This window comes from Aplysia californica, unplaced genomic scaffold (assembly GCF_000002075.1).
Source record: "Aplysia californica isolate F4 #8 unplaced genomic scaffold, AplCal3.0 scaffold00058, whole genome shotgun sequence".
Taxonomy (NCBI): Eukaryota; Metazoa; Mollusca; class Gastropoda; order Aplysiida; family Aplysiidae; genus Aplysia; species Aplysia californica.
The window spans coordinates 1,849,281-1,866,846 of NW_004797328.1; the positions used below are offsets into that span (position 1 = coordinate 1,849,281).

The 17,566-nt window shown below is 39.6% G+C and overlaps 1 protein-coding gene across 1 annotated transcript in view; it reads left to right on the forward strand.

Moving 5' to 3' along the window:
* Positions 1-632: 632 nt before the first annotated feature.
* Positions 633-17,566, forward strand: part of LOC101850149 (E3 UFM1-protein ligase 1) — a 20,024-nt gene continuing 3,090 nt past the window's right edge. Inside the window, exons 1-13 of the mRNA XM_005093134.3 lie at positions 633-772; positions 5,758-5,903; positions 7,005-7,246; positions 7,721-7,851; positions 8,552-8,610; positions 9,091-9,237; positions 10,445-10,620; positions 11,350-11,520; positions 12,481-12,625; positions 13,371-13,552; positions 14,467-14,540; positions 15,916-16,070; positions 16,898-17,034. Coding sequence (XP_005093191.2) covers positions 648-772; positions 5,758-5,903; positions 7,005-7,246; positions 7,721-7,851; positions 8,552-8,610; positions 9,091-9,237; positions 10,445-10,620; positions 11,350-11,520; positions 12,481-12,625; positions 13,371-13,552; positions 14,467-14,540; positions 15,916-16,070; positions 16,898-17,034 — 1,890 coding nt within the window. The 5' untranslated portion in view covers positions 633-647. The remainder of the gene's footprint in view (positions 773-5,757; positions 5,904-7,004; positions 7,247-7,720; positions 7,852-8,551; positions 8,611-9,090; positions 9,238-10,444; positions 10,621-11,349; positions 11,521-12,480; positions 12,626-13,370; positions 13,553-14,466; positions 14,541-15,915; positions 16,071-16,897; positions 17,035-17,566) is intronic.

Here is a 17,566-nt window from a genome sequence, read left to right on the forward strand (position 1 = left end):
TAATACATATATTGGTTTCCTTTTCTTATCTATAGCGATATAATTATACTATTTTAGATCAGGAAATAAAATATTAAGACAGACTGGAGTGACTTAAATAACATTTCATGAATCATCTACAATTCCAAACTTCTTGCTAGGCCTAATATGCGATTTGTTCTCTGTACGGAACAATTGAATTGTTGTCCCAGATTGGAAGGAGGTTTATGCAAAGAAGTCTGGTTTTTTAAAAATAAATAAATAAATAGATAAATATAAAGTTATATATCGTGTATTATTCTTTGAAAAAAGATTTAAACTCCACCATCATATTTCAACTGGCTTTCATTAATTCAATAAATATTAATTGGGGATACATTTTATTTTAAAGGCAGTAAGCAATATAAATAGGTGTAGGTAGACTCTATACCTACGAATAATGGAACACAACATGCCAGAAGTCAATCAAGATTGCAGGAACAGTGTCAGAATTAGAAGCTGATTTGCATCCTAGGTGACTGGAAGAACTTAATTTTTTTTTTCTTTTATATTATTATGAAATTTATTTTGTCACAACGCCCATCCAATTTGGGTTTGGCTTTTTAGTTAAAGAGAAAAATTATAATTTCAGCCGAAAAAAATTTCGACAAAAGTAAACCGGGAGCCCCATGTTCACTTACTGTCTGACAGCAAAGAGAGTAGGCTCCCTTAGATTGAATGTTGACAACATGGAAGAAGTCTGGAAACTTGCGGCGGAGTTTCAAGCGCTTCAATTGTCTACTGCTAAGCAAAAGTACCTTTCTTCATAGTTCTTAGAGTTATTACAAATAGTACTTTGCGTTTTATAAGTAGGGGTTTCCGCTGATTTTTTACTGCTTTGCAGAAAGTTATTTTTTCATGCACCAGATGCCGCATCTGGCTGGATAGCTTTCCGATCCGGCTCCCGGTGATGTCCGGGCCGAGACCTTTCGGTGCCTTACCCACTTGCACTTTCTTTTAGATTCTTGATTCTAGATCTAATTGCACTCTCATTACAGTACTCCTTGCACTGGCGAGTATAAGATGGAATCGCAAGGGAGCCAGAAAAAAATTCCGTCTCAGACAGGGAATTTAGGGAGGAGATGGAGGGGGCTTTCAAAGTAATCAGAGGCCCAGCCCGGGCCAGTGGGATCAACAAGACAAGGGTCACTTGTCGAGTCAGCAAGTAGTGGTCGAAACTTCACACCTCTCAACTGCTATCCTCTCTGATAATGACATGCGTTAGTCTTACTTATCCAATTGCCGCCTGTGCTTGCATTTCTAAAGACCACTGTTTGACATTAAAAACAGAAAGAAGCTAAACGTTTGAAGGTCTTGTTCCCCCCTTAGCAAAATGCCACCCCTCACTGCCACGTAACGATTCGAGGAACACTTTTCTAGACTGGCCGTACGATCAAGGCCCCAGGCATTGGTCAAACTAATTACTCACCTCTGGCTGGCTTCTGGCTACCCAGGAAAGTTTCCCTGGTGGCTCCCTACTCGAACCCGAACACTTTCACTGGCACTCGTGAGATTTCACACCCACACCACCCAGACCATCTACATCGCTCAGGGCTCACAAAGATGGGGTAACAGTTACCCCCAAATTTCACCCCTATTCCCTGTCCTCACCCGGCAGTATGGTGTTAAGTTCAGCGAAGTGACTATTCGGGCTCGATCCGATCTTAAACAAAAATTATATTTGGACTCTGAATTGAGTCCAGCTTGACGTCTGTTCCGACTTCCGACCCTTGTTCCTATATATTTCCAGCATTTATGAAAAAAATTTCGCATTTTTATAGTGATAACAATCGAGACTTGAGCTTTATTATCCAGTTATTAAGATCTTTCTAAACTAGCCCTCCCTGCATCATTAGTGTATGAACAGAACAACCAAGTTGCATACTTTTCCGTGGGCAAAATCCAATGAGATTGGGTGTTGTGGTCATGCACTCTCAGCTTGCTGGGGGAAGAAGTGTGGGATGTGATTTTTCTTAACCCTTAGAGCGCTGACTTCTTTCCCCTTATATTTTCCCTCTGTGCTGAATTTATTTAGGAAAAACGCCAGATTTGCACATATGCTCTTTTATTGGCTAATAACTTTTTTATTTGTCAAAATTTCTAATAAAAGTAAGGATAAAAGTTTTAGAATATTGAAAGTTCTTTATGATTATGTTAAGCAAAAAGTATTTTGTGAAGTTATTGCTGTAGTAATGATGTTGACAATGACTAAATAAAAACTGCCGGTTCATTAGGTCTCTGGATCTAGACCCGAGTCTAGATGCTTCGTAGGCCTATGTTATATATTCCACAAAGTGTTAGCTCTAGCATCAAAACATCTTCATCTGAATCTGATGCGACACTATTTTCATGTTTGTCGCGGGTCGCAATCGCAAATTTTCCAACTTCACTATCTCTTGACTTCAACGTGAAACGAAAAACTCCTCGTGCCTCGATCGAACCCCGTGACAAGAAAAATGGCGGTCGAAATCACTTCTGCGTAACCTACCAGCCAGCAGTATAAAAATTAGTACGTCGTTCTTTTCGTACATCGCGTTATACTATGCCAATGTCTATCGCGACCGGCGGTCGCGATCAGCACTTGACGAAAGTTCGGGCCGTCGCGACCTGTGGTCGCAATCAGCACTCTAAGGGTTAAAATTAATCACAGAAAAACTATTATAATAACACACAACAATATGAAATTAATCATGGAAAAACAAATGCTGGTGGAAGTAATGATGTTGCTGTAGTGGTGGTGGAAAGACCCTGAGTTATCGGTTACAGTGTACTTAGATAGCAATGCTAATCAGGCTTCCGCGCCCGGCAAATATTTGGTCCGGCACGGCCGTTTGCGGGTGAATTTTTGGACCTGGTCAAAATGATAGTGACTAACTTTCTCAAGCTCATTACTCTATATCTGGATCAATGTGAATGAAACTTGAGAACCAATTAGAAAATAGGGCAAACTAATTATATGTGGAAGTTGAAGTTCGTACCTATATATTAACCTATATATATAACTTTTAGTATCGGAAACTCTTTCGTATCGGCTACACCGAAAACTCTAAGGAGTTTGATATTTGACGCCGAGATGGTGAGAGATCCATCTTTCCTCTATAATGTGCTAAAATTTGAATGTTCTGTGTCAAGTAGTTGTGCAGAATTTATCATAAATGTACCACTACCCCCCTGGCCAAAGCGGCTTCGCACGGAGACCAGCCATTTTCCCCCTTACTCCCTTTGCAAATGTAAATGACCTACAAATTCCCGCTTGACTATTCTGAGCCCGTTCATTGGTCACTTGAAATAGGGCAATGGCGGGCATGCGCATCCGATCGTTTTTCTCTCTGTTCCCCTGTAACATCACAATGGGGGTATTCCAAGGTGAGCTTATCTCGCCTCGGGGTGTTCGCGTCTCAACTGGAAAAAGGGGTTTTAATTTAACGGCATGCTAGATTGAATTAAATTATATTTTATGGTTGGCATGGTCTAAAGTCATCAAAGAAAGCTTTGCCATTATTGAATCAGGCTGCAAACATATTCTTAAAGATCCCATGTTGTGATACAATGCTATAAATATAAAATGGTCTCTTCCTGACACCCCTTTTTCGCAAAATCGAAATATGTACTCCAAAATTTTTGTTATAACAAAATAACTACAAAATGGTTAGTTAATCTGACTGCAAAAATGATTTCTCCACCCAAAAACACATTGAGTAGCCAAGTTTCTTTCTAACACTCCATTTAATTACTAAGATATCGTTGATTTTCTGACAGCATCTGCTTCTGCGTGGTCCACTTTAAGGAGTGTTTTCCTACATGTGGGTCATTCATATTTTGGCGACCTTTACAATCACATGACTTTTTTATTTATAAACCAATTCTTAAAATTCAAAAAGCATAATTCTTAGAATTGAAAACTCTTTCTTAGGTATCAAGTAGAAAAAGGATAAAGCTAAAAATAAAATTTTCATTGGCATTGCCAACTTAGACACTTCCATTGGGCAATGGGAGCGCAGTCTTTTGACTTTTGACACTATTACTGTCTTGGAAGGTAATTCTAGTTCAAATTCCGGTACGTAAAATCCCCTAATGGCAGTTATAATTGTAACCTCCTCACACTCACATTAGCTCACTTAGAAGCCGAGTTCGAATTAAAAAAAAAAAAATTTTACGAACCCGAGTCCGAATAGATAAAACCCATATTCGAACTCGAGTCCGAATAGAGATAAAATATCTAATCTGACTCGAGTCCAAATAGAGCTGGCGTAAGTTTAGAGCCCCAGAACAAAACTTGCGAGTTTTGTTTCAAATCAGGGCTGAGCAGGCAAAGCATTTTCTGTCTGAGACAGGTAAAACCCTCGGAAGGGAATGGATTTTTCTTTCTGTTTCCGCGTTGGGCAGGTTTCTGTTTTATACAGGTACCTAAAGAGGACTATATCCAGGTGGAGCAGGGAGATTCTGTTTGAAACAGGTTTCCATTAAGGCAGGTTTGACTACTTTTTGTCGCTTGTGTGCAGTGGTGATAGGTAAATCAAAGTGTAGGTGGGTCTGAGGGTAATTTTTTTTACTTTTGGTTTAGACCCACGCACAGATGTACTGTTTTCAGGGCTGAATTGACATTAGTTTTGCCTCAGAACACACATACATATGGCTACTAAAACCCTCACTAATGAATTGTCTTCAACAAAGTATCAAACCTAGGTGCAAAACATTAAATTATGGTGAAATACAGGGGATCGTCCCCCTCCCCCCGAGACTGAACACCCCCCCCCCCCCCCCCCCACGTCGTCTTAATACTAAGTCAAATATTACTCTGCAGTAGGTTATATTGTAATATAGTTCGTATAAAAACATCCCCATACCTCTCATAAATTAATTATTTGCGATTGGTTTAAAGTCAAAATTTATGTAAAGTAAAAAAAAATATGAACAAGAAAAGTGCTTTGGAAAATCTGAGCAAGAGACAGGTCCATTAGTAAAATTATACCGGGCTCAGAAATTATGTTAATTTTAGGTCAAAGGTAAGATTTCCTCGGTGCACACGAAACCTCAGAGATTTTTCGCAATTATCCGAGAAGGCTAGGTGTAGATTTTATCTACCATAAGATCTGGGGTGTGGGTGAAAGGCTGCAGAAAGAGTCAGGAGCCGAGAGGAGTGGGCAAAAGGGAGAGGGGGAGGGGGCCGAAAGTGAAGATGAAAGCAGGTGACAGAATCTGGTTAGAGACCCGGAAAGGGGGTGAAAGGAAATTTACATCCCCTCTAGACCATGAGAGCCCCCGAAAACTATCTTAATTTGTTTTAATAGCAAGAGAAAGAAAAAAACGCTCTTGAAGAAAAAGAAAACTGCCTCTGATTTGTCTGAATAGTTTTTATTTGATCGATATTTTGAAATGGCAATGTCTGGGGGCTGGAGGTAAAGCAATATTTTTTGCTCCCAATTTGTAATGAAACCATCTATTGCAATGCGTGGGTGACTGACTTAGTCCATTAGGTGAAAAAAAGTATCACACATGACTTCACCAAATTTTTAACCAATCGAAACAAGTGGTCTACTGTTGGCTCGCCATTTCCTGTAGCTTGTAACCGAAAAACACAGGTGATATCGATCGATAAAGCGCATCCCGTAAATACACAGGATTAGGCCAGCGGGGCATCCCATAAATACACGAGAATAGGCTCAAGTGAGTTAAACACGAATTTCAACTTGTTCAAACCAAGGTTCACATTCGTTTTCATGGCAACAAATTCTACAGATTGTCTGAGAGAAATGTGATTGAGCTTGTTTCAAAGCTGGTCGACTTCCGGCTCATAGATGTCTTGTACACAGCTGACGGGAAAACTTACCTGACACATCAGCAGTTGGGAAAGGAGATCAAAGATGAATTGATCATCCGTGGTGGTAAGTGATGTTGTTTGTAAGGAAGACAAGAATTGTTCATTTTTACAGATTAAAAATCTATCCTGAAAATGATAAGTAGGATCTGAAATCAAGTTTCTCTATTTTAAGTCTCTTTATATTCCCTCAGTATCTGTCTGTCTGTCTCTATTCTTTTATTTACCTCTGCAGTGCATGTGCTTTGAATTTGAAATAAAATCTTTTTTGAATTTGTGCATTTTTGCATCTTCTTATTTCTCTTCAACAGATAGATTTGTTTCATTTGTCACTTTAGATACTTTCTATGATGATTCTCTCATTGTGTTGTAAGTTTAAGTGCTTAGATTTTATAACTTTACTTAACCCCTTCAATGCTGCAGGTAAAGAGGCCCCTGTGCCAGGGGAAATCCCATGAACCAAGGCAGCTCAGGGATGACCCCACTCTACATCCTATAAATTTTTTATTTATGAATATTTCCTCATGAGTTTCTTCATGTACATTCTACATTGAACCACATTTCTATTTTATTATAATATGATTAGGGGGGAATTTCATTTCGAAATAGATGGAGAATAGTTTGAGTTAGTAGTAACGTGATTCCAAAAACAACACCACCAAACAACATAAACAACACACATTCGAGTAATGATTAACTGCGACCTAAAAAGGGGAATACATGTTGTGTGAGTGATTGCAGGTAAAGAAGAAGTGACAAGATGCTTTTCCTACCTTATACAACACTGGTACAATCCACATACATGGAAGATCATCTGTGTTTACTGCCAGTAAATCATTTTTGTTTGGTAGATATGCTAGATCTAGATCTAGATCTAATCTTCTCTTCGATTTCAAATCTGAATCTGACGCTTTGCTTTCAAATAGGTGGAAAAATGAAGGTTATCATAAAGGGAAGGTACCCCTTTAATAATTACAAGATTTTAGCAGCAACTTCCCTTATAATGTGTTTATATCAAAACAACCACTGTCACAGTCCTGTAAATTCTACGGGCCATAGGCGCAGCGCTACAAGGCTCAGGCCCATAAATTCTACGGGCGCTGCTGTGAAGAGGTTAAACCCTTTAATGAAAGTTTAAAATGTTTGAGCTGTGACCTCTGTTTTTCAGGTCGCATCAACCTGGTGGAGTTGCAGCAGCTGCTGAATGTAGACTACAGCCACATTGAGGCCAAGGTCAATGACATGGTCAAGCATGACCATCACCTGGTCTTGGTCCTGGGTCAGCTCATTGACAGCTCGTACCGCACGCGGTTATCAGAGGAGATTAATGACCTTCTGCAGGAGAAAGGTCATGTGACCATAATTGAATTGACGAAGACTCACGATTTACCTGCAGAGTTTCTCCGAGAGGTATGAGTATAATTATTTTGGATTTTTTGGTCTCTTTATCATCTTTGGTGCTCACTATTCAAAAAATCTTTTTGTGTTGTGCAGTGAAGGTTCAATGCAACATTTTAGTGTATGTTATAAAAATTCATCAAGTTTTAGTGCAGAACCTCTGAAGTAAATTTGGTTGTTGTTAACAATTGTGGAAAAGTTTATGACATCTGGAAGTACTGTTGAAATGTGAGGTTCAAAATTCTCCTCAAGATCATAGCTGCAGGTTAGGCAATGCTTGTGACCAGGTCAGAGGCAATGTTTCGTGTTTTTCTAAATTAAACATTTATAAGGAGGGGGGGGGGGATATATCCAAATTAGTTTTAGCACATTTGAACGTTCTCTTACAGCCCCATGTCTAAGACAACCACTTTTCTCCACCACAATGTATGTGTTGGGCAATTTTGACTGTATTGTGCATTTATATCTGTTGTATGATGTCATCAGGTGATTGAGGAGAATCTTGGAAAGAAGATAAAGGGCCAGATCGACAGCTATGACAGGGATGTCGTCTTCACCGAGGTCTTTGTGAGGAGAAAGAGAGCTGAAATCCGTGGAGCCTTATCCGCTGTGACAGTGTAGGTTCTTGTTTGGATATACAAATAGCAATCACAGTGGTCTTTGAACTGTGCTAGGGCCATAGTAATTGGTCAATTTCTTCTGTTCAATTCTTTCAAAAAGAGCTGTTATGAGTGGAATGATGCTTATTTATCTTCGCTCGTTAACATCTCAATATGTTTTTCTTCACTCGTTAATGTGTCGAAATGCTTCTCTTCACTTGTTCATTTGTCAGTATGCTCAAACTAAACTGTTTTAATTTGGAAATGTTGTCTCAGGAAAATTTTGAGCTGTCAGAGGTGAGCTTTGAGAATCACAATCTGTCGGACGGGACGCAGAATAAAGAAGACAAAACTGAAAAAATCTGACTTGATGAGGAAACCTGTAATTACAAATAAAATCGAACCTGTTCTAATGTCGAAGAAAATCACCTGTACAACCGGTCACTTCTCAACTCCCCCTTGCAATTTTTCTATCTTGTATAGACCCTGTCTAAGTTGTCCACCTGTCTAAGACAACCACTTTTCTCCTCGACAATGGGTGGCCGTCTTGGACAATTTCAACTGTTATTGTTTTCTCAGAGTAAACTTGGCCCAAATTCTGGTGCTCATTCTATCTCAACGTCAACATAAATTTTTGTCAGTTTGCACAGTCCTGTGTGAATGTTCAGTATTATCATCCGTTTTTTCATCCGTTTTTTCTTTTTCAATCATAACTCAGGCCCACTACCTTGGGACCAGTGAGGCAAGCTGTAGGCTGTCAGGAGCATCTTTTCCACAGTGAGTACAGTTTACGTAGATGTCACTCATTTCTGCCTCCAGAGAGAGAGAGATTCCAGTAGCAAGCAGGTGTAGGGATGAGCCAAGTTTTTGGTCAAGAGAGACACTTGTTACTAAAGAAAAATGCAAGTGCAAGTTATAAATGAAAACATAATGATATCGTTTGTCACAAATAGTAATCACTGAGGATATGTAGATTGCATACTGCACCTGTAATAAGCATAAGTGATACAGCTTCTTTCAAGTTTAAGTCAATGTACCGTTTTTGTGAGGCAAGGTTTGTGTTGGTTTTGTTTTCCATTATTTGTTTGTATCATCTTGTAAAGGAACCTGCAATATGTTGTTTGTAAAAGAATAAATGTGCTGCTATGTAAGAGTTGACTTCCATAATGCATTTTACTTTTTGCCCCAAAGCTAATTTAAGTGTTCAGGGATCTCATAGCAGTAGTCGACTCACCTTTCGTTTCCACTTGTTTTCAGCTATCCTGGAAGAGTTGCTTTCTAGTGGTCGGCTGGCAGGTGGTGTTATGGGCAGTAGACAAGACAAGTCACAGTTCCTCCCAGATATCTACACCCGAGCACAGCACGAATGGGTCGACTCCTTTTACAGACAGAATGGTTATCTAGGTAGGAACACATGAGATATGTTTATTTCTGGAAAAATATTGACACGATCGGTCACGTTCAGTATACAGTTGAACATGCTCTAACAGCCCCTTATCCTAGACAATCAATCACCTGTACAAACAACCGCTTCCCACGACACCCCCCACCCCACCCTATGCTATTTTTAAATATGATAATGACACAGTCCAAGATGCCCACCTGTGTTAGTCAACAACTTTTCTACTTTTCTCCTTGACTGTCTTGGACAATTATGACTGTATTTGAATGGTGGAGAGACATTACATTTTACAGGAGAATACATTGTTCAAAGTTGTAACTCATTGATTTATTTGAATAAATATTTCCCTCCGTATAAGCTAAAAGCAACAGGAAGAGAATCAGATCCTGAGAACAAGCCAGTTTGTGATTTTTCTTTTCTGGCCACACCATTTTCATCCTGTGCTTGTGTGTATTTTTGGCCATGATAGAAGGAGTGTCTCATTATATTTTTTATTGCTTAACTCTAGATTTTTTTGACATTAACTGGATGAAGAAGAAAGTTTTTGGACTGGGGGGGTGGGGGGTGCCACCAAGAAATACAGCGTGTTGTTGTGGTTTTGAAGAAGTGTTTATATTTCTAAATGGTCCAAACAAATATCCTCCCCATACAGGTTGTAGTGTATCAATACTTTAACATGCTTCTGGTGTTTGGGGAGCATGTGGAATTTTTCCCTTATTGTTGATCTTCATGCATTTGTCTGGTTGGACTTCAGTGAAAACTTCAATGTTCTTACCAGGATAGCAGATGAATAAAGGAGCCAGTCATTCCTCCTCTCCAATCTTCGTCCATGATAAATGTTTTTAAAGGCCATTGTTTTCTTTCTTCTCACAACCCTTTTCCATTCAACATTCTGAACATTTGACCACTTACTGAGAAAGAGTATTCAGACATATTTGATTTGTTTCTTTTGTCAATGTTGTTACATGAAGCTGATGCAGATCTGTAAAACAAAGTCGTTTTTTTTTTTTAGACAATGAATTATCTTGGCAGTTCGTTAGTGTTTGATCACTTAATTGGCGACTTAGTAAAAAGATTCTTTTCTTTTACATCTTGATTTTCTCCCGTCTTCATTTAAAGTTTTATTTTTGTTGATAGATAACATGACTGTGTATTCTGTATCATTCAGAATATGTGGCTACGTAAACGTTTGGGTTTTTTTGCGGACAGATTACGACGCAATCGCCCGCCTGGGTATCTCAGACCCAAAGAGCTATGTGAAGAAACGGTTCAAGTCGGAGACAATGGTGTTCCTGTCATCCTGCTGTGTGGGTCCCGCCATCTCAGAGCAGGTTCAGTACAGTTTGGACGAGGCTCTTGGTCTGGGCACGTATGTGGATGTGGCGGTAAGTGAATGTGTTACTAGTTTGTAATACCAAAGTTACAGATGTATCCAATGATGGGAAGGAGAGAAGGTTTCTCTGTTGTTTCATTGGGTCGGATAGGTTTGAATTGTCATGTATACCTACCGTTGCATGGTTAAGGTTAGGATAGTCTTTTATGTTTACCATTTTATGGGTAAGGTTAGGATTCTCTTGTATGTCTACCATTATATGGATAAGGTTAGGATTCTTTTGTATGTCAACCATTGTATGGGTAAGGGTAGGATAGTCTTGTTTGTCTACCATTGTATTGTTAGGGTTAGGTTAGTCTTGTAAGCCTACCATTAAATGTTGTGTAATTTTATTTTTTTTCCTCAATCTTCTGCTGCATAACATTTTAACAAAAAGAAGAATCAGCGATTGTTCCTTAAAATAGGGTATTTAAGTAACACATTTTTCCATTAAATTAAATCTTCATCTGAGAAGGAATTTCATTCTTTTTCAAGAGTGGTTTGTAGGCGCTCTGGTGGGGTTTGCGACTTCTTTCCTTGCAAACACCTATTTTGTCCTTATCTGTCCTCCTCTATTCTTCGACACTTATATATATATGACCCATTTGTGTTGGAAGTGCCATAAAACTCTTACTTAAACTAAACTTATTGTTCTCTTTCTTCTTTTAAACATGTATGTGACAGTGCCTGACATGTTTTGTTTCACTTCAGTCGGCACCTGGCATGTTTTGTTTTCCTACAGTCGGTCCTGCCTTCAGTCCTGAGCAGGAAAGATGTGTCAGAGCTGGTGACCAGCTGCCTCAAGTCAAGGTCCGGTGCCATCGTGTGTGACATGACCATTGTGGCCAGCGAGTCACTAGTGGCTGACAGCGCTCTGCTCTTCTCTGACATCATGGCCCAGAAAGCAGAGAAGGTTTGTGAAGGGCAGGCCAAGGCTTTGCCTGGGACAAGATGCTGTCTTAATGTTGTTGTTCTTGTTGTCATTGTTATTGTTGTTGTTGCTATTGTTGTTAGAGTAGGATTTTGCTAGAATAATCAATGTGATATAGATCAATGAGGAAAAAGTTTAGAGGCTGATTCACACATCAGAGCTTAGTGGTCGAAGGTTGTTATGCAATAAGCTGTCCCCATCGTTTTATGCAAGAAAAATTCTGAAATTATGCAAACTGAGGCCAAAAATGTGAAATGATGCGAATGTGTTAATTTTAACAAAGAATGATAATGGAAAATAATCAGAAATTTTGAAAAAAACTATCAAATTTTGCTAAATTATGCGGGGTGCATAAAACCAGGGGGACAGAATAAGCATGCTTGAGGGATGTTTGTGTTGCTCCTGTTTTTGGCCTTGTGTTATGCCGTGCTGTTGGTTCCTTTGAGGCTTTTGATTCTCCACTGTTAGATAATGGATGAAAACCCAGACCTGACTTATTAGAGCGTCGTATTGTCTTGAAGATGACCGTTGGTAAAAATGCCAAGGCCACTCAGCAATTTGAATACATTATAATGATATGTGAGCAATAGACTTTCCACTAATAGCAGGCTGCAATATAATCCTCAAGGGTTCACCAGATGTAAAAATGAAAATTTTAAACCATTCCATGGGCATTGTTGTCAAGTCATTGGAACTTTCTAACTTAAGGGTACAACAAAACTGTCAAATACAAATTCTTGATGTGTACTGATATATTTTTTAAAGATTATAGTATTGAGTGTTCATATATATATATATATATACATTATTGTCTTCAGTACATATATTTGACAAGGCACTCTATTAGATTAGGGATGCACACATGCTATACCCTTTGTGCCATACATGGACATGCCAACTGACGGGCACTGACCTCTGGTTTTCTGACTTGTCCTTTCACAGACCGTCTTGTCTCACCCGACCTTGATCTCAGGGGAGGCAACAGGTGGTGCAGGAGACAAATCCAACTCACACAAAGTAGCAGGTATTGACGACGGAAGCTCGGCTCGGGAGGACAAGAAGGAACAGCGCAGGAAAAAGGCAGCAAGTCAGTTCTGGCAGATGTAACTGTTTTTTGCTTGAGCTGTGTGTGTAGCTGGTGGCACAAAACACTCAACCCATGCTCCTCCCCCAACACACGCCCGCACGCTCACACACACACACACACACACACACACACACACACACACACACACACACACACACACACACACACATACAAACGCACATCCCCTCTTCTTTTTATTAAAGTTTGGCTGCCTTTGTAACACTGATGACTGTCCTGTAGAGAATTCTGTCAGTGAGAACAGTCCGAGGTATCTGGACTGTTAGCTGATGGATAGTCAAAAGCCACATTGTCAGCAAGCTATTCAAAACTCCGAAGTGGGTTTTTTAACATTTTTAATGCAGTTGCTTAATCTCGGGCAGAGGTTGCATGAGGTCATGAAATATTTTGTAAAAATACAAATTGCTAATGTTGGAAAAAGGAAAGGATGTCATAAACCCAGGGTCTGTGTTATTCACATTGTCGAAGTATGCCAAGCCGTGGTTAGCTGTGTAGCATGTCTGGACGTTTTTTCTTCCTGACCGACACGTGACCGCAAGGCAACATTTATGGAGACATTTACGATGTTCACCTTAGATGTACTGAGTACATGTACACGTTTGCTTGTAAAGACCTTCAGCCCACGTTGGCCCAGGCAGGGTCCTAAAGTATCTAAACTGTTTCAGTTGCTTGTGTAAAATTTCAACATTTCCATTTCCTGTCCCCACCTGCCACCTTGGCGGTCAAGGTGCTGGAACCACCAAGAAGGAAGGGACCGGGGGTCGTGAGGTCAAGATGAAGTCCACCAAGAAGAAAGGTCGAGGTCGGGACATTGACGACGGGTCGGATGAGGACATGGCTGCACCTGCTCAAGGCAGCAAAGGAAAGCAGCAGGAGTTACAGTTCCTGAGTGTAGCAGAAATTACCAAGGTGACAGTTGAATGTGATAAGATTCTTGTCATTTTTTTGTGCCAGATCTGGAGCAGAGATCGCAGTTCATCATTCATTTCTCTGTTCTCATGCTCAAAAAATGGAGAAAAAAATCTACATTGTTGTAGTCTGATGATGTAGTAGAATGATGATTTTTCTTTTCTTTAAATGTAAGTGTTTTTGTGCCCTTATTTGCACAATTTAGATCATAAAGGAGGCGTGCTTTGACCCTGCCTGTCAGGGCAATGCAGGCTGAGAGGGATACAACATCCCCGGAGAAAGACTGAGATACTCAGTTGAAATTCTCCTCATTTGGGAACCAAACCGTTGTCTTCTGTGTGTGACGGCAAAGGACCTAATGGTTACATCACTGACACCGCAAATAAAGACAGAAGTGACTGTTCATAGAAGAGAAATGAATCTTTATAACTCTTATTGTAGGTCAATGAAGCTGCTCAGTTCAAATTTTCAACATTTGAAAGGAATAATTTAAGAAACGGCGACTCCTTACAACAGAACCGTTACTGAGTTCAAAATCATTTTGTTGGGTTATTTAAAACACAATTAATTTCTTTTTGTAGGGAAAGGTGTTGCAGAAATATAAAAGCTGCCTGAATGAAGTTCAGGTTTTTGTCTGTAGTAAAAAGAATTATGATGATAAAGAACATTTATATAGTGCCTATCCCTGCTCAACAGCAAGCTCAAAGCTCTTTACAATCTACATAATATTTCGTTACTTCAGCAGACCCTAGAAAACCCCAAACCATCCTCTACTTCCCAGGAAGCATACATAGTAATGATAAATAAAAATTGCAGACAGAAATGGCAGTAGACCGATAAGTGATTCACAATGTAGGCCGCTGTGCCAGTCACTACCACCACTCTGTATGGAACAATTTGTCCCCCATCATCAGGTTCTGAGGGAGCAGGAAAGACTGAAGGACTGTCCGGAGGAGTTGTTGACGGAGGTTGCCTCACGGTTACACAGGTCAGTTGCACTGTCGAAATTGTTCAAGACAACCTTCTTGTCTTGTTGTCGGGGAGATAAGTGGTTGACTTAGACATGTGGACGTCTTGGACAGTGTCATTGTGATGTTGTTTTTTTTAATGCAGGCGGGTAAGTGGGAAGTGGTAGTTTGGACAGGTGAATATTTTGGACAGGTGGCCGTTTGAGCAAATTTGACTGTGTATATCAATACTGTTGTATGAGAACATGCACAAGTTATTTATCATTGCTTGAAAACTGATTATGTTTGAGCTTTGAAAAAAAGTTTTAGGGGATTTGTAGTTAAGGAACACATTGTGCAATGCTGCATGTCTACTGTAATTTTACTTTGGAAACAAATGAAATATCCTGCAAAAATTGATCACAAATTCTGAACAAATGATTTATATAGACCCGAGTTTTTTATACTTAGGCGCTGATTTAGCTGGATTTTTAGTGGCAGGTGGAGGGGGGTATGGCAACTGTTCTCAGTGATGTCATATCTTGTTCACTTTCACCTGACCACCTTTTCAAAAATCTAGCTCATTAATGCCCACGAAACTTTGCATACCACTTCTGCAGGCCGGCGACTAAACAAAAAATTTTTTTTTTTTAATCTTGATCCAGTAATAAAAAAGTTTTTCTCTTTAGGCCGTATATTAAAAATCGCTCTTTGAATGCATGCACAGGACCACTAGAATAAATAACTTACAGTAACCTTGCTAACAAAATACTCATTTGAGACAAGGACACTACCATGCCTCCTCATTTCTGTCGTTTCTATCAAAAGAAAACGTGTCGAAACTTCGTTAACAGTGACTTTCATGAATGGGCTTTTAGATTCTGCTGGTCATCCAACTTTTAGACCCGTATGCAAAGTTCTGAGAAGATTAAACAGAGCGATTTCATTTTATCTTGTTTTAACAACGGTCGAACGAAAGTGAACAAGCTATAGTTTACTCTGTTTATGAGTGATTTTGTCTGTCAGGCCTATTTATTGAGCCAGTCATGGCTGATCTATTCACTGCAAACTTTTGTGTACCGACAACTTACAAACATTTTTGTCAAACTGCTCAAGTTTAATGAGACTTAGTTTTTTCACATCCATTGTGTTCATTCAATGTTGCCTGGCAACCTGTTTGTCTTATTGGTACTTCTTTGTCCTTCCTTCCATCTGTCTCACTAATGTGTTTTTGTTTGTCATTCTTTCCATCTGTCAGTCAATCTTATTGACATTTCTTTGTCTTTCCTTCAATCTGTCTGTCTTATTGATATTTCTTTATCTTTCCTTTCATCTTGTCTGTCAGTCTTAATGACATTTCTTTGTCTTTCCTTCCATCCATTTGACTAACTGATATTTCTTTATCTTTCCATCCAGACCTCTCCAGAAACAGTACCAGGAAGTTGCTAAATCCATCTTTTTGAAGACGTCTGGAGCGGAGAAGAAGAAAACAGCTGGAGAAATACAAGACAAGGTCAACGGCCTGTGGACCAATGCCAGGCTATTTGAGAAAGGACTCAAATTGTTTGAAGGTAGGAAATTGGCATCTCACAGTCTGATATGTGGTGAAATAAGACAGATTACAGCAGGGTATGATTGATTTATTGTTTATGAGTATTCCAAATTTAACACAGCTGTTTGGAAAGGATTGTTCCAATATTTACGAGAAATATTTTGTTTTAATCGGGCAGTGCTCCAGTATGTGAACATTGTTTCACAAGTACAGTTGTCTGTGGCGTAGTGTTTAGGCACTTTCCGTAGCACGCAGAACACTAAAGTATCTCAGTCTTTCTGCAGGGATATCTCCCTCTCAACCCAGGTGGACCATGACAGGCAAGGTTGAAGCCCACCTTTTGCATGCTCTTAATTTTGTCAAAGGGAATATTAAAAACTAGAGGAAAAAAAATGTCTCACAAGTGTTGGACTTACGTCCTGCCACCCCCACCACCCCTGTAAGATCTTGTTAAAGAGCGGAACTTACATTGTAGAGAGAGAGAAGAGATAAATGACTGGTATTAAAATGTTGTTGAGAGAAAACTATAATATAATGGCACATGAAAGGGTCAGGTTAGGTAGGGCTCTCTGAGATGGGTGGGAAGGAGGATAGCAATTGACGGGAAATTCCCATTGCCAGCCGGTTTTTAATTTACTGTTGTGCTGACAAGCCATCATCTCTCTTGGTTTTTTAACCACTGGCATTTATCTCGGTGTGAAGTCAACTTTTGTATTCTTTTATGAGAATGGACAGTAGATTAATTTTATGATCTGTTGTAGCCAGTTGCTTGTATAATCTCATTATTATGGGAACAGCTGTCATTGTTAGTGGCTGGTACCCTAAAGAAAATGTTTGATCCCTCAGAACCAGCACAAGGACAGCTGACCAAGCACTTGCTGAAGACTGTGGGTTCAGATCTGGCCAACACTGTGGTCGTTGCCCTGGCCAGCGACAGTTTGCTCAATGTGGCAAACAACGAAGAGGAGCAACTCACACCGGAGGTGATAACTCGCTACCTTAGAAATACAAAGTTCTATCTGACATTTCTAGCCTTTTTGAGTTACTAGTAGACCATGAGATCAAAAACCAAATGTTCTATGTGCTCTGTCAAAACAGTGAGATTATTCGGAGTCGTTATCAAGATATTCAAAGAATAGCATTTGAAAAAGCTTGACATGTTGTGAAACTCAAAATTATTAACGTCTAATTTCTCAGAACTAGGGATTTAGTAGGTAGAACTTTGTAATTCAAGGGTAGCGTACTGTCTGTAGATTTTGCTCATTGTCCTTAAATTGTTTGTGTCTTTCCTTGAGGGCTTGAGGGTTATGTTTTTCCTCAATTAAATCTTTGTCGGAATTCAGTGCTGTTTAGAGAGCTGTTCACTTCTTGAGTCCTGGTCCTTTGAGCCTCACAAGGAGTGTGCATCTGTTACACTTGTACTAAGACGCCCACTTTCTTCCAGGCTCCGAGAAAGGTGGGGAGGCGAGTTGTTACACTTTTACTGAGACACCTGCTTTTTCCCAACTTCGGGGG